This window comes from Temnothorax curvispinosus, unplaced genomic scaffold (assembly GCF_003070985.1).
Source record: "Temnothorax curvispinosus isolate PA1 unplaced genomic scaffold, ASM307098v1 QBEX01006657.1, whole genome shotgun sequence".
Lineage (NCBI taxonomy): Eukaryota > Metazoa > Arthropoda > Insecta > Hymenoptera > Formicidae > Temnothorax > Temnothorax curvispinosus.
In genome coordinates, this window is record NW_020216437.1 from 1,608,610 (window position 1) to 1,632,832 (window position 24,223).

The following is a 24,223-nucleotide window of genomic DNA, read 5'->3' on the forward strand; positions in this document are numbered from 1 at the left end:
CGCTATGTATAATAATAATAATTTAGTAATGAAACATAAAAAGAAACAATACGCGATCTTAGATAGAGTAGATTGTTGAATTCTTCTGATGGACCCGGACATAAAAGCCCAGAAAGAAAAAGCCAGTCTGAAAAGGAGTATTCAGCTTCAAACGCCGAGATATCTATAGCTACTCCGGCGAACAATCGGCGTCTCCGGAGTCTAAAACACGATCAACCAAACCGTGCGAGATTGTTCCCCCGGCGACGGTCGTCTCGACCATCGGATGGTCGGCTCTATCGCCGTCATTCGGGGGTTTAGTCGCGGCGTCCATCCGACGGATGTTCGTTCCACCAACCGCCCTCACCCTCCGCTCCGGCTCGGCTACCCTTCCGGACCGCACATAAGGGATCGCTGCGACGAAGAGGGGACGAGGGTTGCTTGTCGCGCGCCTGCGTCGAGTCCTCAATGACGACTCGGCGAGGTAGGTGCTCGACCCGGACGCAGTTGGGAGAATACAAGCGGCAGGCAGCTCGCCGTTCCCGCGTAACGTGGGCTTTTCAACTCCGTCGAGTTGTTTCCCGCGAGCGTGAGAGAGATCACGCGGCGAGAACGAGGGGGCTGACGAGCGTGGTTCTCGGTGATCGTGACGCAAAAGTGAAGGTGATCCGCCGAGGTGAGAACTGAACGAAGACACCTGGTGACGCGAAGCTCGGGGCCCATCGGGGATATAATAACGCGAAAAAAAAAACTGACGTTCGATAATATCGGTCGGCGCGCGTTTAGGTTCGTTGAACCCTTTCGTGAATCTGCGGGTGCTGCGGCTGATGCGATTCGAGTGCGCTCGAGAGAGTGTATCGGCTCCACGGCGGCCGCCGCTGCCGGAGGGTGATGATGCGCGTCGACTGATTACGCGCGGATTCTGTGTTCCACGCGCGATATCGAATCAGCGCCGATCTACGCGCGAGCGTTATATATTGTTATTCCACCGTGACATACACGCGAGGGGAACTTGTGTTGTTCTGTGTCCCTTTAGTTTCCAGACACTCTAGACCGCGTCCTCGACATTTCTGTCCGCTCGCGTGTATATTCATCCTGCGTGTGTCGTGTTGTTTCCAGTGCACCCGGATGTGGCGTCGAGAAGGATTCGACGACAGATGCACGCTTGAAGAGGGAAAGAGAGCGAGCACGTCGGTTTTTGTGTAGTGCGGTGTATTTGGGAGCTCTTAAGTCGCCGATTGCATGTGGGTCACGAGTTGCATTCGTCCCAGCTAATGAGATAAAAGGTCCGCCGTGTTAAGAGGTAAGCCTGTTAACTGGCGTTACTAATGGGTAGAGTTGCTGATGCAACAGCGGAGAGTGAGATGGATTCGGATTAGTGTGTAAGAGAGGAAAATTTCAGTTGGCGATCTAGTTGATGTCAACGTAGAACAAGGCTGATCAGATCGACCTTCGGTATATCTGAGTTAATTAAAAAATGAAAAATTGTAAAATTATATAAAATAATTACATTTGTCACAGCTCGGAAAAACTCGCCACAGTTTAAACGTTCCAAGTCTATTCTATTCTAGACGAAGAAAAGGACCTTCGAGAAAAATCTATTGGCCGAAGGGAATACACTATAATAGATTTTAATGGACGTAATTGATAGTTTGGTAGCGCCAGTCACAACTTGTTTTAAATATTTGTTTTCCTCGAAGAAACATGTATTTCTTTTAATCGAACACTGCTTACGTAGACTGAATCATAGCGATAAAGTATTTAATAAGGGGGAAATCGTTATAGGCAATTACAAATTTTCATCGAAAGGATAAAAGTCACGTGGCTATAGTAGGTGCCTACAATTTATCGTGTCCTTAACCTCGCAGAAAATCAATGTTCTTCACATATCTCTGTGTGAATTGTACGTTCTATATACGTTACGCCGTTTAAGCAACCTCACTTACAGTAATAAATGAAATAAATAAGAATTCGTGATCCTTCCCCGTCATAGAGAGAAGCGTAATGCTTTACTAACAAAATTTCATCTTAATAATAACATAGGATAGAAAACGTAACGAACGTATTTGTTTAATTTTCGTATCGATAATTATATATCGAAACCATTCCGTAAAAATTGACTTTGCAATTTCTGCGTAGCCCGCACGTTCGCTGCTTGAAATTTAAATAAAGCACTAATGGATGAGCGTCCCTTAAGGTATGCAGCGGATTAGAGAATGTTCTTTCCGGCACAAAGGGATCGGTAATGAGAACTGCCGCAGTGTTTGCACAAGAATCGCGCTTCTTTTACCCGCGGTCCTTCGTGGATTGCTTGTAACGCGGAGGGGCGTTCGCCCTACCAAATTGTTTAAAGGAGAACGTTTATGTAAATGGTTCCCAAAGTAAATTCCGTGCCGTAGAGCAATACTGGTAATGGAGAAGTACAATTTTGGGAGATACAAGATTTTAATGATTAACGACCTTAAATTAAATACTCTCCGTGCATGATATTTATCTGCATAATCTTTCTCTTTAAATTATTACACATTTTATATTACGCAGGATTATAACAGATACAAATATCTTTCATATATTAATAAACGATATATTTTATATCAACGTTGCAATTTTTTATTCATTTTGTGATAAACTTTACATCCGTGAAATTGAAATTGCTTTAAGTACTACGCGGTAGACGAACGTTCTCATCTTTTTTTTCCGATAAAAAAAACTTGGTATCGATCGACTGCTGATTTCGTCTCTACGATATTTGACGTGCAAAGGCTTGACTAGATTCTGATCTCCCCAACTCTCTCCCCCTACCTAGTTCCTTAACTTAAATCTCACGAGGGTAACGCCGTAGGAAAGGGAGCGAATCGTGCGTCTTCCATGCTGGCTGCTATCCGCGTGATTCTCGAATCGAGCTGTTCTCTTCGCGGCTGCGGCGTTGTTCCCTCGTCAAAGATGATAGGGTATTCTCAATTGTATGTGCGTGGCACATCTCTTGTCCTGACGGGGAACGCGTTCCGTCGGTGACAATTGTCGATATTTCTAGATATTACATGTTTACTAGGCTTTCAAGACTCTCTCTCGAAATATATTGTAGATTGTGGATTATAAATTCGCAAAGCACACTTGGACTTCTGTATTAATGTTACGCATTTAATATATCAGATGTAATTATTTGCAATTTTTTAATCGCATAATGTGTCGTATGCATATCATTTAATACGCGATGAAGGTCAGATAGCCGCATTTAGAAACAATTCCGGAACGGATTAAAAACCGTGGCCTTTATACCTCTACTCCTTCCTTTATCCATATTTAATGGATCTAAAAATTAACTCAGCTACTTTTGTATAAATATTCAAGACAAGCTTTTCAAAACAATCAATTTTTAATCGACGCATGAATTTGGATACAATCATTTTCAGGAAAAAAAAATATATATTTTTACGATCCGAGATTTTCACGTTAGGCAAGATCGATGGGCATTCAAAGCTGTCGAGATTATGACATTCGGACATCCCGGTTGAAGAGAAAATCTTCGAGTGTTTTGTTTCGCGTATCGTAAATCCCGAAGTCGAGCCCGTGAAATCGTTGAAAAATTGCCATGGCGCGCGTTTAATCCTGGCTTTTGGGTCGAACGTTCGTACCGAGGGGATGCTGAGGGGATGCCGATACGGCTCGTACCCTGAAATCTGCGGACGGGACATTATCGCTCGGCATTCTCTCTCCCGGAAGCCGATGGAATCCCGTCCATATAGTTCAGACACGCGTGTTCAGCTCGCTGTAAAATCCTTACCAGCGATCGCGCGCGCTTTCACGTATATCTATACGTTTCATATCCGAGAAATCTTACGACGGGGAACTGCAGAGAGGAAATGCGTCTTACTCACCGATCTGTGAGAAATGCGGAGATAAAAGTGAATCCACACGTATCGATAGAAATTGAAATAATCCAAGTCACTTCACATCTTCGTTTATCGTGTTTCGATGAAAGACGTACATAACTTTTGACGGCAACGATATCAAGAAAATATTTAGAGACTTAAATTTGCATTTTTCTTTCTTCGCATTTAAGCTCTGACTATTTGTAAAAAGAGGACAGATTTGCAACCATTTTTAATATAATGTCAACAGTGTTGGAAAAACTCATTGTAAAATCGAGTTCAAAATTTATACCCATACACCCTTCTTCGATCGTGTGCCGTTGGCTAGTGGATTGCATGTACTGAATACCATTAAAGAAAGATCGATATTTGTACAGCGGCGTCTACCTCGAAAGGTATTATTCGCGAAGAACGTGTTATTTGCGTATACGCGTGTTCGGGACGCGCGTGAGGGTGCATTCGTTTACCCGATTTCACAGCTGTCGTAATTGAATTTCGAGTGCCGGCGCCGGATATAGGCACGGGTGGAAACTCATAAGGCCAATGTCGAAGGCCGAGCTCGGCTTCTCCGAGTAATTGGATTTTATAGATTGGCGCGCGATGGACCGATCGTTATAGATATCGAGACGCGCACCTGGGAGAATGCACAACGCTTATACTTAATTGATTTATTCATTGAGAAATATATAATAGGATATATATTAGAATCTAGAGTGATATATAAATAAAAATAGCGTGCATTTTCTTGAATGTGCCAAAAATCCCGTCAAAGAGTTCCTTGGAGCTTTCAAGGAGGTTGTTGATAAGTCGAGTGAAGAAACTAGGGACGCGGAAATAGATTATCTTGGAACAGATGTGCGAGGTGTGTTACTAATGCAACAGCGCCGAGGGAATACGAGCCGGCCAATGATGGTCAGTGGCATCCCTCGCTTTAGGGGAACCACCTAAAAATTGCACCTGATGCTTTTTCCTGAGTTCTCCTCGAAATCCAATCGACGCTTTATTTCCTGAAGATTTCGCTAGAAATTGCCGTCTGTCGCTCCAATAAAATCGTAATCGCCGCGCATTATTGCATGATGATTGTCAATGAAAGTTCTGGACAGATCCGGTTGATCATCTATCTTGACTCTGTAAATATTTAAATTTGCATTATGTACTTTCCACAATTAGTGTCTCTTAGATTATTCAAAATTGCATGTATATTTAGATATGAGAACTTCATATCGGAAAGTTGTAAATGTAAATTCTCAAAATAAAACGTTAAAATAAGAAGTAGTTGGAAAAAATATATTTATCGCGAAGACAAGAACAAATCTCAATCAGTTTATTTATTCTCTAAATCCGCTAACGTCTGTTAGAAGAGATGTCGTGTGTACAAAGGTACAAGACTGATAAAATACGGTAGCCGGATGAATGCATTTTATCCCCAGCTTCCGTGAGAGCGACTTCTCTCGGCGGTAATTCTGTGGACGAAGGAAACATTCGGAAAGCGGAGGAATAAGATATCACACGGAAGACCAGGGGAAACCAGTGCCATTACAAGACTATCTATATCTATCAGGATATCATTTAATCTCTCGAGCTTCTAATTGGCTTTATAGATAAAGCTGCCGCGCGCCGTGTTACCGATGTTTTAATAAAGCCTGCCAGAAATACAGTAATAAACTTCTCTCCGTTGATCTTCCCCGTTGATACGAGACATCTGATAAAATGAATTTCTGTCGTGTGGTGTTTCAGGAAGAAAATGTGGAGCTCGGTTACCGCGGCTGGCACTGAAAATGGACCAGCACCACCCTCGAGGAGCAAGCACAGTGCCACCTTACTTGCCGGTCACGTATATCTTCTCGGAGGCCGAAATGGCAACCTACCTCTCAAAGATCTCTGGCGATACAGCCTTGGTGAGCTTTAAAATTTTTCCGCTTATACCCGGCTTATACATATGTTGGCTCGCACATCATCGCACATATTATTACATTAATCGATCATGAGCTATGCGTCGCTTCCGGAACGTAGAATATCCCGATAATTATCGAGAGAGTGATCGACGGTATATTTCGAGTGGTTCCCAAGTGCGCGATATAATACCGACGTCGTCTCTCTGACCAGCGCACCCCATCGTATCCGCTGGCGCAACCCCATGGAATAAGGGGGCGCGCGACGGAATTTGAACGGGGTTCAGTCTGATCAATAATGCACCATTATTAAAGCCTACGTACATCAGTTAAATCCGCGGACGATACCCCACAATTACGTGGTGTTTCCACGGAGATCAGACATATGTGAATTAATTGCATCCGCCGGCCGTAATCAGTGGCTTATGTACGTGACAGGGTGAGATTTTCCTCCGACTGAAATGTTCCATCGCTTTTATCCGCGTTCATCCCTAACCACACGGGGGGGTGTTAGCGTCTTATCTCGCTTCCGAACAATTAAAATCTCATATATCGTAACTCTTTTTGTCGCGCCTTGTATATTTTGATTAACGCAACGAAAGGTTTTATCCCACGACACTACGAGAGATCATGAATATGTCGACGTCTAGAAGCAATCTCGAGAAGAGCGATGATTTGTGAAGTCAAGTATAGTCGATGTAGCACGAATTCGCTTCGCTCGTGCTCGCACGAACGGGTCTCTTAATCAGAGAGTATTGTTCGACCGTGTGCTTGTTCGGGTGAATACTGAAGCAGCTGCGGAAGGGTTGGCGGGTAGCGCTTCGTTTCCTGGGACAATGTTCCCGCTGTCACCACCCTCCGTTTTAAAAAGCTTTGTCGCTCTACTTGATCTTGCAAAAATATTGTGATAACTCGAAGAATCACAAGAGTGCTCCAGCGGAACCAGTTTTCGTTCCTCTTCTATCAGATTATTAGAGGGGTAACTATTTTTGGAGAAGTGTGAGAGCGGCATACTTAAAAAAGTTAATTGATAGAAAAAAGTTGTACGGGAGGAAGAGGATTAAAAATTAATTTAAAGACTGTATTCTTATTTTCTTAAGAATGTAAATTTCTCTTAATGACATAAAATTCCTGCGTAAAATACCTTTAATATTCTCTCTTGTGTCGTGAAGATATTTAGAGAGGCAACAGTGGCTCAAGTTGTTGTGCAAAGCACGTATATCCACTCGTTCGGAAATGCCGAATCTCTTGCGCATCGAACACACTGCAATTTTGCAATGCACGCTTTTATACAAAGGGAGGTATTGTTCCACTGTCCAAAACTAGATACGACACGTGACACGTGTACTACGTAATCAATGTCGGGCATCTAGTATCACTCTAGCGGCATCGGGGATGCTTCAACCGGCACATTACGGTCCTTACTTTAGGTCTTTGTTCTCGAGCACGTTCCGAGGAGAGGCTGAAGCTTTGGAGGCGGATATTGCGGAATTAGGCGATATAGATGTCGGCACGAATGTCGTTCACGAATCACACGTATTTCGTTCTCTCATTTATTTATGGATATTATCGTTCCCCTCAAAGCGGTTTCGGGTGAATAAAGAGGATGCGAAATGGAAGGGACAGAGCGAGGGTCGTGAGATAAAAGGAAGGCGCTGTTTGAAAGATGTGAAATCATAGAGAAGGGCGTGCGGAGATAAGAGGATATAAAATTGACCCTTTAAAAAATAATTTAATATAAAATAAATGAGCAATAATATTCCACGAGCTAATCTAATAGAAATCAACATCCGATAAATCAGAATCTAATAGCAAGCTTCCTGGCACACCAGGAATAAGATTACGTCGAGAGGAAGCATAACATTAATTCAATGCACGGAGAGAGAAATAATAATTGGCGCATGCAGCAATATCTCTAGACTCACTTCGATATTCACTAGAATATTCACTAGAAGAATATTTCGATAAAAGATGCAAATTTATGCGCTACCCGAGCGAGCGTTTTTCTCGCTTTTATATCTTTTATACCTTCGCCGAGGGAGCCCCGGCTCATTCTTCACGATAGTTTCGAAGGATGCTGAGACGTCTGTTTTATTAAGAGGCCAGATATACAAGAGATTTTTAATATTCTCTTCGCAAACTGTCGCCATTACGATGGCGCAATAAATCCCAGATTTCCCATCCAATTTCCTCTTCGTTCTCGTTTTGTTATATACAAAAAATGTATCAATTAAATTATTAATTGCGAGAATTCACAAAATATAAAACATCCACGATATCACAATTACTAAAACTGCGATATCACAATTACTAAAACGCGAATTACAACATTTTGTAATTATTTTATATTTAATATAAATATCGCGTGCCTTATTACACTAAAAAGCGATTCTATTTTTTTTACCAAAAACTAGGATATGCAGTATACACATTCTGCTGAGGCCGAAGTCGGTTATAAAAATGCAAGGAGTGCATTAGAAAAGCCCTGCTTGGAAAAGCCCGACGTTTTACGTTCTCATGCATTTGTAACACGTGCACTTTTTATAATAGCTGCATGCCTAGCCCGGAGGATAAGAATGTCGGATTACGTGACATGTGCTTCGCCTTGTTTCTTTTTCAGCGGAGAGCAAATGGGAGGAACTGCATCCAGGCGGCGAACGACCGCCGGCGCTTCAGGAACACAGCACGGTGGCGTATAAGGATTGCCTCTACGTTTTCGGCGGCGAGCTCGGGTTCTCTGCCGGAACGGAAACGCCACTCTGGGTTTATAACGTCAAGGTAATGCTTCGCACAAAATACAAGTGTAGAATGCGATATCGCGTATCGCGTACGGGAAATTCAAGTCGCGCGAATAAGTGCCGCTTAGACTGAGCACTTTTTACGGCGATAAGCATCGGCATGTTGCCACACTTCTGATAACGATCCCGACAGTCAGCGTCGGGATCGCGCTGAGAAAACTCTTAATGATCTTCCCCACGAGGCGACGAGGGGAGTCTCGCCGAGAAGGCAGCGAGAACGAGAGATGGAAAAATCGCACCCTCGAGAAATATCGCTTAACCGATAGCAACGTCATCGGTTTTACGAGTTTTACGCGGTAGCGTGCCACTTTCCCTTGCCGCTGATACAGAGGGATGGTTTTAGCGACGGGTGACAAGCTACCAAGGGCAACCGAGGCTTATCCGGCCAATAATGGCTCGCGGATCGAGCACGTGTAGAAATTCACCGAGCTATACCGTTTGTTATCCTGTTGTGCCTCACACAGTGTCAAGCACTCCTTGGGGAGAATAATAAGCGCGACATGAAACGAGCAACACGGGGTGGTTGGCCTCTTTCGGTGACGAGGGAGATGTCTCGCGTGCGGACGACCAATCCCGCGAAATAAGCGAAGCTCGGAATCGATGTTGCTTTTCGTCGATTCTCGTAAACAAGAATGATGTAGTTCGGGCACCGACCAACCTCGGTTTACCAAGATAACATTTGTCCTAATAATTTGTCTTTCTCACAGAGACCCGATTATCATGATACTGTTAGTAACTTTAAGTCGTGTTTTAATGAAGGATTTTATTTTTAACAGAAGATATATGATATTTTAATAATCTTTTGTAATATGCAAATTATACATTACGTCGTTTGTGTCGCTAAACAATTAAGAGTTATTAACGTAATCTCTGAGAGAATTAGAGAATTATGTATTTTAATGCTACGTTTTTTATTTATTTACGTTGTTTAATTGGTAGGAGATTACGTGTTGGAACTCGCGTACACCTCAAATTTAAGGAAAGGCATCGGTGCGCGATATTATCAATCAACTTCGACGCGGTTGTCCAATATTGCCCTTCGTCTCGTTTACCAAATCGAAGGGGTGCAAACCTTCCTTCTGATCACCGAAACAGCCATGGCGATTGCCCGGAGGCTATTCGGAGGCTGCCCATCGTTTCATCTAATCAGACCGCACGGGTCGTTCTTAACTAAATCTTGTTAACGAATTCGATTGAAATCCTGATAGCGAATTCCAGACGAAACGCGGAAAACCCCTGGCGATATTTTATGAAAATCCTAGCTGAATTAAATGAATAAATCTTCATTGATTCGTGATCATCATCTATCTTCTTGATCAGATCTACAAGTCATCAGAAATTATTTCACGATTTCATTATGATATATGTCGAATATTATATTTTCTTTTGGAAAATATTAAGTTTTCTGTTTCGACTTTGATATAACGTATTGCGTTTTCGATTGTTGAAAGAATGTCTACGTAATGCTTCATTCATACAGAGGGAATGACAGAAATGCATCGATGATGAACGAGCTTTCGTCTCGATAGAATAGTATATGTTCAGAGTGCTGGCATTACTTCCATTTTCGAAGATATTGCGAGATTGCAATCGATCTCCGGAATATATAGTTGCAATATTAGATCTCAGAGAGGTGAGGTCTCAACTCAAGGATCAACTTCAAATTGATGATATCCCAAGCAATTACCTATCGGATAATTATAGCCTATGCAATGAACTTATATGATTTAAGTTATCTCCAATATGCAAATTAAATTTAACACAATTTCGATTTATGTTTAATCTCATTTTTTATAATGGAGCACCGAGGGAAAGAAGGTTTAGATTCTTCGAAAAATCGAATTAAAACTTTTTTTAAGCGAAAATACTAAGAACTTAAGAATTTAACAACAAATTATTAATTTTAATAAGCTAATTACACTAATTGCTAACACATAATAAAATTAACTTTAAAGAAAAATACAAGCACATTAATTTTCTGTAAAGTCAAATTAAGATCCTTTCTCTCTATTTTTTATAGATATATATATATTATAATATTATAGTATTATAATATTATAAAATTTTATGTTGATTCTTATTCGCTTTTCTCGTAACAGTGTTAACATTTACTGACGTACCCTCTAATTTCATACAATATTCAGAGGAGGTACATCTTTCGCGAGACCTTCAAGAGCAATTTAAGTCGAGGGTGGTTTTTGGCAGCAGCTGGTGTTAACAGGCTTTCTCTCCGATTCGTACCCTTGAAACCAGACAGGGCTTCATTCTCCCAAGGGTAGTTGCCGCTCACGTGCGAGGCATTAAAAATTAATAAATTTCGCGTCAAACGTGGGATGCGAGACATCACGTGTCATCGATTCGTTCTATCGGTTATTTTCTTATTTATTACGAGTAAAATGGAAAAGTTGAAGTGTCGATTTCTTTATTTAAGAAGCCCTACATTTATAAAAGTATATTGCCTTTTATTTCTAATTCTATCAACAACCAAGTAACAAAATAAAGTCGTCTAATCTCATTCGTGTAAATGCATTTACCACAAATCTGCAAGTTTTCACTGAATTACGTTGTATGGCTTTATGTACAGTTTGATATGGGGTGGATAAATGTGTCAACTACACTGATTTTCCTTCGTCAGCAGTGGCTGGCTATCTCTTTCACTCAATAGGTTTCATCTACCATATTATTCTGACAATCCCTTTTACGTAAATTTTATTGTCTGCGAGACTTTGTTTATCCTTTCGCTGTCTTATTCATCTTTAAATAAACAACATTATTGGATTCAGTAAAAATGTTATGTTTTTCGTTAGTTTCTCCTGATACTAATAATGCAAGTTTCAAATTTTACAATCTGCGAATTGTTGAAAAGAACATTTTGTTATAGACAACATAGACGAGGCAAAACTGTATCGAACGGGAGAACGCAGCCAACTCTTTTCCAGCTATTTCGTATGTCTCGAGATTTTTTTGGCTGACAATGAGTTACCATGGTTACTCTTGGTCCATTTGTTTTTAATCGTTCGACCATGGGAGGAAATACGGACGTATCCCACCGCTGTTTCTGTCTGTTCGCCGTGTATTATTGAAATCTGCGTTACAAATGCGTCAGAGGCAAAGCTGATTGGCTAAGCCGGAGGGGTTGCTCGGCGCGTTTGTTCTCTCCCTGCTTCTTTTACCTCCCTGTCTCTTTCACTTTCCCTCCGTACTTCGTTAAAACACTACCTTGTTTGTAGAATAGAAAGTGGAAGTAGGTTCATGTGTCATAACATACGTTCCATTTCTTTTACATTGTTAATTTACGAAAAACTTTATTTAGAGTTTGTGAATAACGAAGGCCATTCTACGCTATGATATTCTACGATGATGCATAATAAGATTGATATTCGTTTGAATCTTTTTACGGTTTATAAATTCCTTTTGTCCAAAATGCACATATTGTAACATATATCAGTTATTCTCATATATGACAAAATATATGTTTATAACTAAATATCTCGAGAGGGTAGTAGATATATTCACAGCTCCCTCAGAGAGCGGAACGGACACCGGTAGTCCTTTTGATGTATAGTGGCAATCACGGGGTCTTTTACCCTGCTGGAGGTAATGTCTATCGCGAAGCACGCTGATTTCCATGTCCCTGTGGTACGAGTGTGTATGTGTGTGTGTGTAATGCTCGAACAAAGACTACAGAGATAGCCGTTGCCGGCTAAGAGTGTCAAAAGTAATTACATAAAGTGCGCGTCTAAAGCCGATGGGTTGAAGCGACTTGATCATCTCTTGGGTAGATCTGAAGCTGGTACTGGAAACTTGTGTCTCGTCTTCATCTCGATTGTAGCGGAAGGGAATGATCCCTTCGAGTGTATTCACCAGACAGTTACACGGTCCATTTGTTCATCTCCATGTTGCAATTCCATGAACCATGGTATTTCGAGAGAAGAAGGGTAATGCGATTTTAAAACGCCAGTTGATACGCACGCCCGAATTTTCTGCTAGACTAAGCGATAAATCTCTCCGAGGAGGGAGGGGGAAGGGCACAACGTATTGATTTCATCGATACGTGTAAATATAATGGACACGCGAAGAACGCTTCTTCTCTGCGGCATACTTTTCATGGAAATTGTTCCAAGGTAACAACATGGTAAAAATAAATCTATACTATCTACCTACGTAACGATACTTGAGTATTCTTTTGTGAATATTAATCATCATCAAAGTCTTTTCGTAATATTGTAATTTCGTAAATAACAAGGCAGTACTGTCTTGATAAAATATCTCCATTGCATAACGTTATAAACTCAACAGAATATTTCACCAAATTTACATATGCACCCTGGTGAAAATTTTTCTCATATTTTCTCAGAAAATTCTTAAGAATTTCTCATATTTTACATTTATGAAAAATTCCGAAAAAATATGTCAAATTTCTCAGATACTTTCAGACATAATTGAATGAAGATTTTCGGGATATATTTCAGTATCTGTATGTATGAACATTTCTGATAAATTGCGTTTATTTTCTCAAATTTATTTAGATTTCTACAAAGATGTGCTGAAAAATGTTCCAATTTGTATAAAAAAATCTTAAAATTCTGAGAAAATCTTAAAGTTTTAATAGAAATTTTGATTATTGATATGAAAAATTCTGCGATATTTAACCATCAGGGTATAATCTTATATACCTTTATATATTTGATGTAATATGTATTTTTCAAATTATTCGTCTTTATAAACGCATATATTCTCTTTCGTAACACACCCACGTCATAGTTTTATAATACCGGGCCGGTGGCTTTACATATTGCATACATTCCTTCATCCAGCCGCATGCTTTTCGTAACTGGATGAAAGCTCGCGTTATGAATGCGTTACCAGGCTCAAATATTCACCGTTGAATACCGACTACGCCTCTCGTCTGCGTATGTTGCTACGCTATGTCTTCGACATCGGTGAAAAAACGTATTAATTCATATAAATAAATATTTTCCGCACGGAGCGAATTTACAAAACGCAGTTTTTAATTTTTGTCAATATAAAAATTAACCATGTTAAAACTACACCATTATGTAGTAATAATAGAGGAAAGAGAAAGAGAATTATTTGCCTAATGAATATTTAAACAGTCCAAATTATACAATACGTACTTTGTAAGCGCACGTTTTGCTGAATGAAATATTTACCAGGATTCGCGTTGCAACTGGTGAGAGAATAATTTTCGCATATCTATTCAGTGGCGGTGGCAACGACGATTATCGCAACCCCAAGAGTTAAAGCCGAACCTATTCAGACGGTAGAATTGGAGGGTCGCAAATTAGAGGTCTTTGTCCCTTTTGTTGCTGGCCGGCCTTATTATACGTCATCTTCACAAGTATTCCCAAAAATGCAGAGATGTAGAATCAAGCTCGTTTATAAGCGGAAAAGCAATTCTTTAAGAGAAATAACGCGAGTAATGAAAAGCCAAGTAATCTGACTGGTGAAATGATTATGATTTTCAGACAAATATATGGAGAAAGGTGAGAGCTCAACGGGGTTGCGTGGTTCCTAGAGGTCGGAGAGGCCACACCGCCCTGGTACATCGCGGACAAATGCTCATATACGGCGGTTACCAAGACTTACGTGGAAGCTCCTCTGAACTCTGGGCTTTTCATTTCGGTAATGTTGCTACGATACCTCGTATACAGCTTCGTATACCGCGATCAATAATAATGTGTAACCAACTCCAACTTACTTAACGTTACAGAAACTGAATCTTGGCATCTGCTTTCGTCGAGCGAAAGTGGGCCGGCCGCGAGACACAAGCATTCAGCGGTTTTGCATGGTGATGCGATGTATATTTACGGTGGGATGACGGACCTTCAAGAAAGGAACGATTGCTGGCGATGGGACGTCAACAGCGCTTCGTGGTCCATGCTGAAGAACAAACCAGGCCCCGGACCTCTTCATGGCCACGCGGCATGCAGACTGCCAAGTTGCATGCTGATCTTTGGCGGTGAGAGCGGCGGTTTGGCGACAAATGAGCTTTGGAGATTTCATTTTGGTACACGTTGTTACATTATTACAGTAAAAAAGTTTTAAGTGTACAATATTATATGATTTTCATAAATCAATTAATTATTATTTTGACAGGTACAGAAACCTGGGAGAAATTGACGATATCGGGGCCGAAACCGCAACCGAGAGCTGAAAGCGTCGCTCTCGCGGTGTCCGAATTGCTGATTCGAGGAACAGGCATAGACAATTCAAAATCGAGGCCGAGAAACCAAAGGCCTAGGTTGTCGAGCAATAGAATATCGCCGAACGAGGCACCCTCCGCCAGACCCAGTTTTCTCAGGGAAATTTCAAAATTATCGCAAATAAATCTGTCGAGGCTCAGTCATCCGACGAAGTGTAGTTATTCAGTTCTCAGCGGACACGACGATAATGAAGAAAGCCCCCAGGAGGTATGTGTGTCCACATAACTTCCGAGATACGTTCTCCATCGATGCGCTCTTATATTCCAATTAGGCCTGCATGCAGGCAAACACATATTATCCTTTTCAGCAAGTGGACGTCGAAGTGGTCGAACCCTCCACGGGAATGGTGAAATCTCGTAGTGCCAACACGCTGGCCCGCCGAAGACAAAAAGCGTCGGAGGGAATGGCGAGGACGACTGACGTTAGCAATACTAGCAATACTTCTGGTATGACCAGAGATCCTATTTCGGTGCCAAACTTTCGTGCTTTGACGTTACCAACCCCTGTTCTCACGCCTATAGAGGCCGCTAGATTGGTCTTCGTTGATCCGGATGAGAATAGCGACAATGAAGAGCGTAAGGAACCGCCCACGTCGAGACTGATCGAGGTTCAAGAGGAAAGACGGTAGCTGCCTCGAAATAACTACTCACATTTAATTAATTTGTTAAAGATTCAGTAAGATTCCTACATTTGTTATACGTTCGTTGCAGAGATTTTGCAGCGGTACACCAAGCTTGCCAGCCCACCCGCGGCGAGAGTTACAGCTCGCATCTCTATGAAGCCGCTCTGCAAACGCCAAAAACTCCGACGACGACGAAAATCCCTACTTCCGCCTCCGTTCGTTTCGCCGATCTTGAGGAGGGTGAGGAATCGACGTCGGATTACGCGAGTATCGAGGCGAGAAGTCCGGGCGATCCGCTCGCGGAGGATGATTGGGTGTCCGGAAGAAGATCGAAGCCGCACAGGCCGATTGTCACTTCGTCGACGATACGAGAGGGCCAGTTCGGTTTCTGTAATCCGAATTATCTCGGCCTGGATGAGACCAAACCTGGCCATCACCACCACCACCATCATCATCATCAACAACAGCAGCAACAGGACGGAAAGTATGCCAAGTTGCTCAACAGTCCGCCCGATAGCGTATTGGAGGATGAACCTGGAAGATCGGCTTCGCAGACGTTCGCAGAGCTCTTGGAGCTTCAGGAGATTAGGAGGGTGCCCCGAGCGCCACCGAAGAGCCTGCCGTTGGGTTCGCCGTCGAGAAGAGCGGTGAGCGCGTCGAGGGCCGAGAGGCAAAGGGCAAAGGTGGCGGCAGTGGACGGGACCGACGCTAAAACATCTTCCTACGGACCGGCACCCTTGTACGTTTTTTTGGTTGGCGGTAAAGAAAAGGGTCAAGTCACGGTGTTCGCCAGGCCGGTCTCTCTTTGGAAGTTACAGTTGGCGCCGCATATCTTCTAAGGATGACCGATGGTCCATTTTAGCTGAGTCATCCGCGCATTAGTGATAAGAAAAGCACGTACGAGAAGACTGATGATTAAGGGAAGCGTTCGTGCAGTCCAATTTTTCCAAGTTACTGTGGTGTTTTACAAATATTCCTTGATGGTAAAATTGACGCTTGAAGAGATCGATTTTTTCGACGTTTATCCTGATTTATTTTATTATTAACATTAAAGTTAAACATCGTTAGTTTTATATATGTTGCGTTCTTCGTTACAGAGCGAATATGTCTTTTGTTGTAATTGTTGACTTCTTTCGTTCGTTAAAGTTTGTTGATTGCTATTACCACTTACGTCATATCTTCTACGTTGCACTGTCAACGTCGAAATCGAAGAAATCGCGGAAGAGAAGTATCGTAAAACATGCCAAAACGTAGCCATTGTTTCTGGCAAATGCCGTCAATGTATCAATGCGCAATATATATTTGAGAAGTACATTTTAAAATATAGTAAATTTTATCGTGCAGAAAGTAATCTATAATAACGTAATCGCTGCTTAGGTGAGAAATATAGAGATCATCACTCTTGATTTAATGTGCCGATAGATAGGTAAATAAGTAGATAAATACGTATTTAGAAAATCATCAAATAAATTTATAGGAAATTATTTTATCGTATTGTTGCTTTTATGAATCTTATATTTTTTAATTTGTAATTCATTAATTACAATTCTATTCTGTATATGTATATTATTTATTGACTTATTTATTACTGATTCGTAAAGTATATTAAAAATCATCGCATCCATATTTTTATTTCTTTGTATAAAAGATTAACATTCTCTTACGTTTAACTCGAAAACATGTCAAATTAATATTCCTACTGTATGTGAAACGTGTGTGTTTAAAGTAAAGCCATAAAACACAATCTTCGCGAATCGTGAGTTCATATTGAACCTGCCGATTCAAGTGTTCTCAGTGTGAATTTTGTAAAAAAGATGAATGTTCAAATATAGAAGCGCAGATCAAGTCGGCGATTGAGATTGTACTGATCTTCAATAGTTTTACTGATAAAAGCGCGATTTAAAATATCGCGTCGCAATCCTATATTTATTATCGCATCCGTCTCTTAACTTTACGATACGTAATTTATTCGTAGGATATGATAAGATACTAAGTTCCCCGATCGCCAAAACTTCGTGTTATATGCAGGTAAGCATCTGCAAAGTCGTCTGGCCTGATCTGCGCTCAACTGCCATCGAATGTGAAAATTCAATGTGCGTAAAATATGGGATAGAATTAATGTCAGATGCGTAAGCTTAAAATATTGTAGGATCAGAGGTATACACGGTATTCCATCATTCGCGTCTACTAATTACATAGCGCTATTACTTAGGAATAAGGGCGCAAATTAGGTGGACGTTATTTAATAATACCCTAAAAAGAAAAAAAATGGTTCAGGACTTTTCGTCTTGTTTTTCATTAAGCATAATAGCATCTGATGTAATTAGTGGATGTAAATCATGAAACGCCGTATGTATCATTCAAAGATTACGAGATCGACTCGTGATTGTTCCACTGTAGAGATTATTACTGACCGATTCTTCTATTCTGCAGTAGATAGATTTTTATAAAGAAATTTTAATTTTTATTGCAGTTTGCGAGGCAAATCAGTAAGCTGTAATTCTTTAGCAAAGCAAATTAATTGTTCGCCGGAATGACTGGAAAATAACCAAAGAAAGCATGCGATAATTATTGATCTCAAAAATAAAATGTTGCATATACGTGTGTTGACGAGAAACTAGCGATAATTTTTATCTGCCAATTTACTTGAAAAAAATAATGTTTTAAAGATGCCAAAACAATGCTTTGTATAGTCTTTATATACCCGAACCGTTCGCTCCCAAATATTCGCTCGCTGATACTTCAAATGTTTCAGTGTCATTTGACGATTTTAAAATACGGCAAACAAAAATTTCGAGTCCGTAATTGTATAAATCAAGCAATTGTTTATTTTGTATTATATTAGAACAAACTAACGGTAGCAAAGCACAATTTCTTTTTTACAGCACTCTTTTACAGAATACAAGCATTTAGAAGTCACTAAAAGAAGGCTTGTGTTCTAAGAGACTATAGTCGCTATGCTGACGTCAGCGATCCTGCGTCGAGTCGCTGCAGAATCGCGAATCGAAAGTCTTTACCGTGATTGTATCTATTCGTCGTAGTAAGTTAGTTTTAGTAAGCGTATTATAAGTAGAGCAGATGCGATGGGCGATGGGAGCTCTCTTGTTCGTGTAGAATTTTTATGCCCGTAAAGGCCCAACACATGTAATCCATCCATAAGTAGCTAAGGTCGACGTGGCTTCTCAACGGGCTAGATATTGAGAGATGCTTGTATTCGCATTGTGTGATCTTCAATGACAAAACGTTTTCAAAACAATAATCGTTCTGCAATATTATTTATATTAGTTATTGTTATTCATCACAAAACGCAATATGACGAAGAGATAATCATTTATAGCGACTGTATTACCGGGCAAGTGCAATAACTAGAATTATTTGTGAGGTCAAGGGAATCTATTGAGTCGGTTAAAAATGAAGATTTATTGCAAACATCTCCTAACTGGTGTAATGGAGGAGTGAGTTATATCGCAAATCTTAGGACGTGCAATCAATGTTAAATTACGAAAGTTTAGTGGATACACAAAGGGTTGCTCAAAGGAGGGGTCGCTTTTTAAGCAAAAGGTCTCCTGATATCTAGTCTCGGGCCTCGGATACCCGAAAATCAATGTTTTCCATTTCGTAGAGCTAGTCAATTACATCTCAGTGTACAAAACTTAAGCTAAATGTTTTCGTATTATCTCTTCACTTTACTGTGCATTTACCCTCGTATAGACATTTCATTATCCCTCCTACGTCGATATTTCGTTCGTCGCGGTTTTTCGTTTCTTACGGCTAGCGAGTCATCCGCATTACTGCAAACAGAGGCTGTTTATACCTCGCAATACGCAATCTTCATTCCCACGACCATCCAGCCACGAACAAACGATTTTGTATTCACACATTCCTTCTCTCACGGCCATCTTGGCACGTAACAAAACGAATTACGTGTAATACGCTAGTTTTGGAGGAGAGACAAGCAACAAATTTTACATTGCGTAGCAATCAAAGAAGCGAAAATAAATGACGTTAGCGTACTCTTTGTATAAGCTTTGAACGTAGCCCGTCGGTCGGGTACATCGCTGCATGAATTGTCGAATTAAAAGGCAAATCATTCCTACAGAGTTCCGTATTTACAGAGCGCAGTATTTTTTCAGAAACCGAACCTTCGAATAGAGAGATGACTCTTACTCTTAATTAATTCTGTATGCTTAATATCGAGACAATATATATATACGAACGTATTACGTGGTACGAAGCACCGAAAATACATGATTGGTCACGCAAAAATGTACGTATTTTTCATAACGACTACATTAAAAATTATCGCGACAACAAGTGTAAGCACAGTTATTAAGTACAGTTAGATAAACGCAGTAAACCGATATTTTTTCGAGCAAGTTCCTGCGAATCTCTGAATTTTATAAAAAGTATGATATTTCCGGTGCTTGGTACATATGTAATTCCCTATATGTATAGCTAGCTACAACATTTACGTGGATTTATTACCCTACTGGATTGGGTGAATGTGTTTATACATAATGCGAGCGTAATCGATATTGCGTTCATTACCCTCTCATATTTGAATGTCGATGCGAAGGTACGCGCCTGACAAATCTGGGCTCTTTGGTTCTTGTATAATTATTGGTAATCATCTGATTGGTAATTATCAATCGCGTTTAGTTCATTATCGCACTGTAATTAATGTAACAATTATTAATGGAACAGTATTACTATGATTAGAAAATATACTATATATATAATTCGATAATATCGAGATCGTGTCATCTTATTATAATCGTACATATTTCTTCCTCCCTATTGCGTGTTTTTATTTTATATCTCAATGGACCCACATTTCAAATATTATTCATTATATCATTTACAATATTATTATTCCATATGAGGTAATAATATATAATTAAATTTTGCGCGCCCAGCGTGTAATCTATAAACAAAAAAAACCTAAGAAAAAATGTTTAAAATTGCGTAACCGTTCAATGAAGAACATATCATGTAACTTTTTTTTCAGTGCGCTACGCTTAGTTAATACAATTTATCTTACTTATGAATTAACAAACATTGTTGAAAAACAAGTTTAAAACTTGTTAGTCATTATTCGCACCGAGTATTAAATCGAAACATGTGTAAAGAGACAAACTTTTCATCAACTCAATTGTGTAATCTAGTAAATTATTGTGAAAATCTCGAAAAATCTCTTTAAAGCTCTTTATCCGTGACAGGTGTAGATATAGTAAGTCCTTGGAGATACTGTTCCAAATTACATAATAGATCTTCAACATAACTTTATTACATGCCACATGTTTTATCTTAATTTCTTTTAAAAACTTTGAAGTTCTTAAAAGTCCTTCTCAAATAATTTCCTTAATGAACAATGCCCAATGTAATATCTTGCATTTTGCATTCAATCTTTTTATAATATTAGACTTTCTTAAATCTTTCTCCGAAATACGAGAGAAAGGCTGAAGAGAAAAATTTTTATCTAAATAAGCTCCTTGTTTCATATGTCAATCCTTAATCTATTTTTTAGAAAAGGTTTTGGTAAAGTAAAACCCTTTGTAACAATCGCATCAATCACTATTATCTAGAATACATTATGCTATTGGTTATTATTTTAAGAATCATTTTCCCTTTTCAATAAGCAAAGATTAAACATCTTAAACATAAATTTTTAGTCCTCGTTCATCGCTCGCAGCAACACCAAAATTCAATATGCGAGCATTGTTGGGCAGTTATTGTTAAGCGTATTATTGTTTCAGAGGTTTAATCAAAAAGAGAACTTCTCTAATTATTTTACTCTCTAAAACATTACGACGCATATTTCGCATGTAATAATACATACACATTACGATTAACAGAGTGCGATTAATGAATAACGACGTCTTTGCATATCTTTTTTCTTCAGCGTATTGTCGCCTAAGAATATGTGCAATCTACTTATAAAATTCAATATATATACTATATATTCTTTGAGTCTTTGTGTAAATATAGTTATTGCTCATATGCAGTTTATCATCAGGTAAAACCTTTCGCTACCTAATCGCGAACAATACCTAAAGAACATCAGCTGTAATTTTATGAATAATAATGTAATCATATATTCATAATGAAATCAAGATTTTATGAAAGACGATGGCAATGTTATCGACTTTTGAGAAGCTGTAGTCAAGTGCATGCTATGGTTTCACGTAAGGTCGCAGCACCAGTTCTACCGACGTAAAAGGGACATACAAGGGATGAGGGTGGAAGAACGGTATTGACAAACCTATAAGATATTTAAAACTACTCTATGTTACGCAAACGCGTTCCACAATCTTCCATCAAAACTTTCTCAAGTTTTGTTAAAAATTATATAAAAATAATATAATATAAATAAAAAATATATAAAAAATATATATAAAACAAAATATATAAACGTATTAAAAAGAACACTCTGATGATTTAAACTGCAATTCTAATGAGTCTAATTTTTATAATTGCAACATTTCAGAAAATTCTTCCTGCATAAAAAAATAGCGAACATTATGTTTAAACTTGTTTAAAAATGACGATTTCTATTGTTGAATGACAGAACCGTTGACGTCAGGGGAATATTTGCGCTATAGGGTGCACACATATGCCTTCTCACCCCGGTATACACAAAGCTCAGTTTGCGTAATGAAGCCGTGTCACAATGGCGGCGGCACGCTTTGACCCACGGTAATTCTCACGACCGGCGAAAGGCGCTCCGAGAACCAAGAAGGAACGTTAATTCTATCCGAATCTACCGCCGATCGCTGCCTTTCTTTGCTCCTCTTGCCGATGTCGACGCAACAGGTCGTATTGTGACGAGGGTGTCGTTTCTCGGCGGAGTAAAATTGCCGCACCGCACCGCGCCGCGCCGTGGCACCCCTTCGGGGTACAATTCGTGTGCCCCGTCTCATCCGTGTGAGCCGAGAAGCGCGCACAAATTTATAGACCTCTAGAACCGACACCTGCTCACCTGCATCAGCTACATTTACCGTTTCCCACCTGCGGCCGCTTCGCGAATGACGATTCCTTTGATCGTGCGACAGCTCGGATCGGGAATAAAATCGAAGGTCGCGTCGGGCATCGTTTCATTGGGCGAAGTCTCGATCCAGGCGTATGTGGATTTTTATCAAACGCCTGTTGTAATAACCCGCAGGAAGGACTGATCCATGCAATCCTTTGGGCCTGACGAACCTATGAGTTTATCACCGCGGACAACAGTTGCACACAGTGACACACACTACATGCACATACACAAATTAACACTTATTTACGCTTCGAATTATGGCCGTATCGAACTCTTGAGAGGATCCGTTTAATAATAATAAGACGCCTGTTGTAATAGAATTGAAATCGTGTTCTCCGATTTCTCGTTTTCTCGATTATATTAGCGCCACTGATCGGCTGATCCTTTGTCTGTAAACGATGCGTAACAAATAGACTAGTGACTCGTACCACTCGTCCACGGCAGCAGCCTCCTTCCGCGCATCCCAGAATTGTTTCTGGTTCGGCTCTCGTTCGGGAGATGATTAATGAGTTCGTTATACGTTTCTTGAGATACACAGACTGGTCGAAACGATCCACCCGCTCATCGTGTAGTCAAAGGTTCCCGCAAAAATCTCTTTTTCTCTTTTTCTTTTCTCTCAACCACCTCTCTCCCTCTCTTTCTCTCAAAGTTCTACTTTATAAAATTGTTTAGCGACAGTACAGAGTTTCGAAGCAATGTTTCAGTTAAATCTCTTTTAGCAAGTCAAAACGCATCAGCATCAAGATTGCATGCATCGTCGTCTTTACAAAAAAATACAGATGAATCATTACATTGACTGCGAAACGTCAAACGTCGACCGCAAAACATTATCCTACTACGGTCAAATAGTGGTCTTGCTTTTCTTTTATTCTTACGATTTCGCGCCTAGTTTCTCGCGAGACCTTTTTCCCTTTTCTATCTCCGTTGCTCTTTCACGTGACTAATATTCTTAAAGAAAATTTCCAGACCGAAGTCAGAATTCCGTCGAGGACAGGTACATCGTGTATAAAATTGTTCTCTGGTAGATCCCTCGAGCTTTAACAACGACCGTCATCAAGGGAAATAGGAAATGCATTTTGGTCATCATCCAGTATGAGAGAACGTTTGTCAAGTTTCGAAGAAATGGCATAGATCTAAAGAGCCGCCACATCAGGAAATGCAACGTATAGATATTTCACTAATGCATCCAATTTCTGACGAATGTCAGAGTCATGCAACGTAGGAAATTATAAATTATTGTATATAACAATAAAATATTGTAATATGTATAAATTCATAAAGATAAAAATAACAATTATAAAACAGAGAAATTTAAAACAGATCGATGAGATGGTTTCTAACAAAAAAGGTAAATATACTTAAGAGAACCCTCTACATTGTATATTATTTCATTTCCAGTCCGATAAATCCTGATTAGCGACTGATCATTTAATTATACCGCCGAGCGTTTCACGTCGGCGCAGCAGCCGGTCGGAAATTAAAGTGACCCTCTACTGGACAGACGAGAGGACCGAAGGACGAAAACGAAGGGGATAACATATTTCTTCTCGGTCGTAACAGTCTTTCGGCACTCTTTTGTGAAACAGTCGGCCTTTCGATCGCATTACGGGGTTTCATTTTTGAGAAACCGATATATGCCCCGAACAAGCGCGCACTTTCCGACAGTTCGCCACATAACTTAGAAGCGTTTATAGTTAGCTAGAAATCCATTCGCCCGGAGGTCATTTTAATGCCATCAGGACCGCGGTTACATGCTTTACGACTTGTTGGATATAAAAGAAACTCTCCACCTGTATCTTC

General features: G+C 40.1%; 2 protein-coding genes across 7 annotated transcripts in view; one reads left to right on the plus strand and one right to left on the minus strand.

Moving 5' to 3' along the window:
- LOC112456196 overlaps positions 1 to 24,223 on the minus strand; it is a 174,776-nt gene that overhangs the window by 4,954 nt on the left and 145,599 nt on the right. Inside the window, exon 6 of one of the 2 annotated variants that reach the window (XM_025018595.1) lies at positions 4,809 to 4,979. The exons of the other annotated variant lie outside the window; for it this stretch is intronic. The gene's annotated coding sequence lies outside the window, so the exon portion shown is untranslated. The remainder of the gene's footprint in view (positions 1 to 4,808; positions 4,980 to 24,223) is intronic. 2 annotated transcript variants of the gene reach the window in all.
- LOC112456192 (acyl-CoA-binding domain-containing protein 4-like) lies at positions 454 to 16,911 on the plus strand. 5 transcript variants are annotated; one of them, XM_025018588.1, is made up of 9 exons: positions 454 to 1,282; positions 5,589 to 5,749; positions 8,364 to 8,521; positions 14,031 to 14,187; positions 14,276 to 14,572; positions 14,662 to 14,975; positions 15,040 to 15,214; positions 15,290 to 15,392; positions 15,479 to 16,911. In XM_025018588.1, exons 2-9 carry the CDS (start codon positions 5,596 to 5,598, stop codon positions 16,227 to 16,229), a joined length of 2,109 nt encoding a protein of 702 aa, XP_024874356.1. In that variant the 5' UTR covers positions 454 to 1,282; positions 5,589 to 5,595; the 3' UTR covers positions 16,230 to 16,911. The 5 variants fall into 5 exon arrangements, with proteins under 5 accessions (XP_024874356.1, XP_024874352.1, XP_024874351.1 ...); XM_025018584.1 differs by having other exon boundaries at positions 455 to 655; positions 1,099 to 1,282; positions 15,040 to 15,392; XM_025018583.1 differs by having other exon boundaries at positions 455 to 1,282; positions 15,040 to 15,392.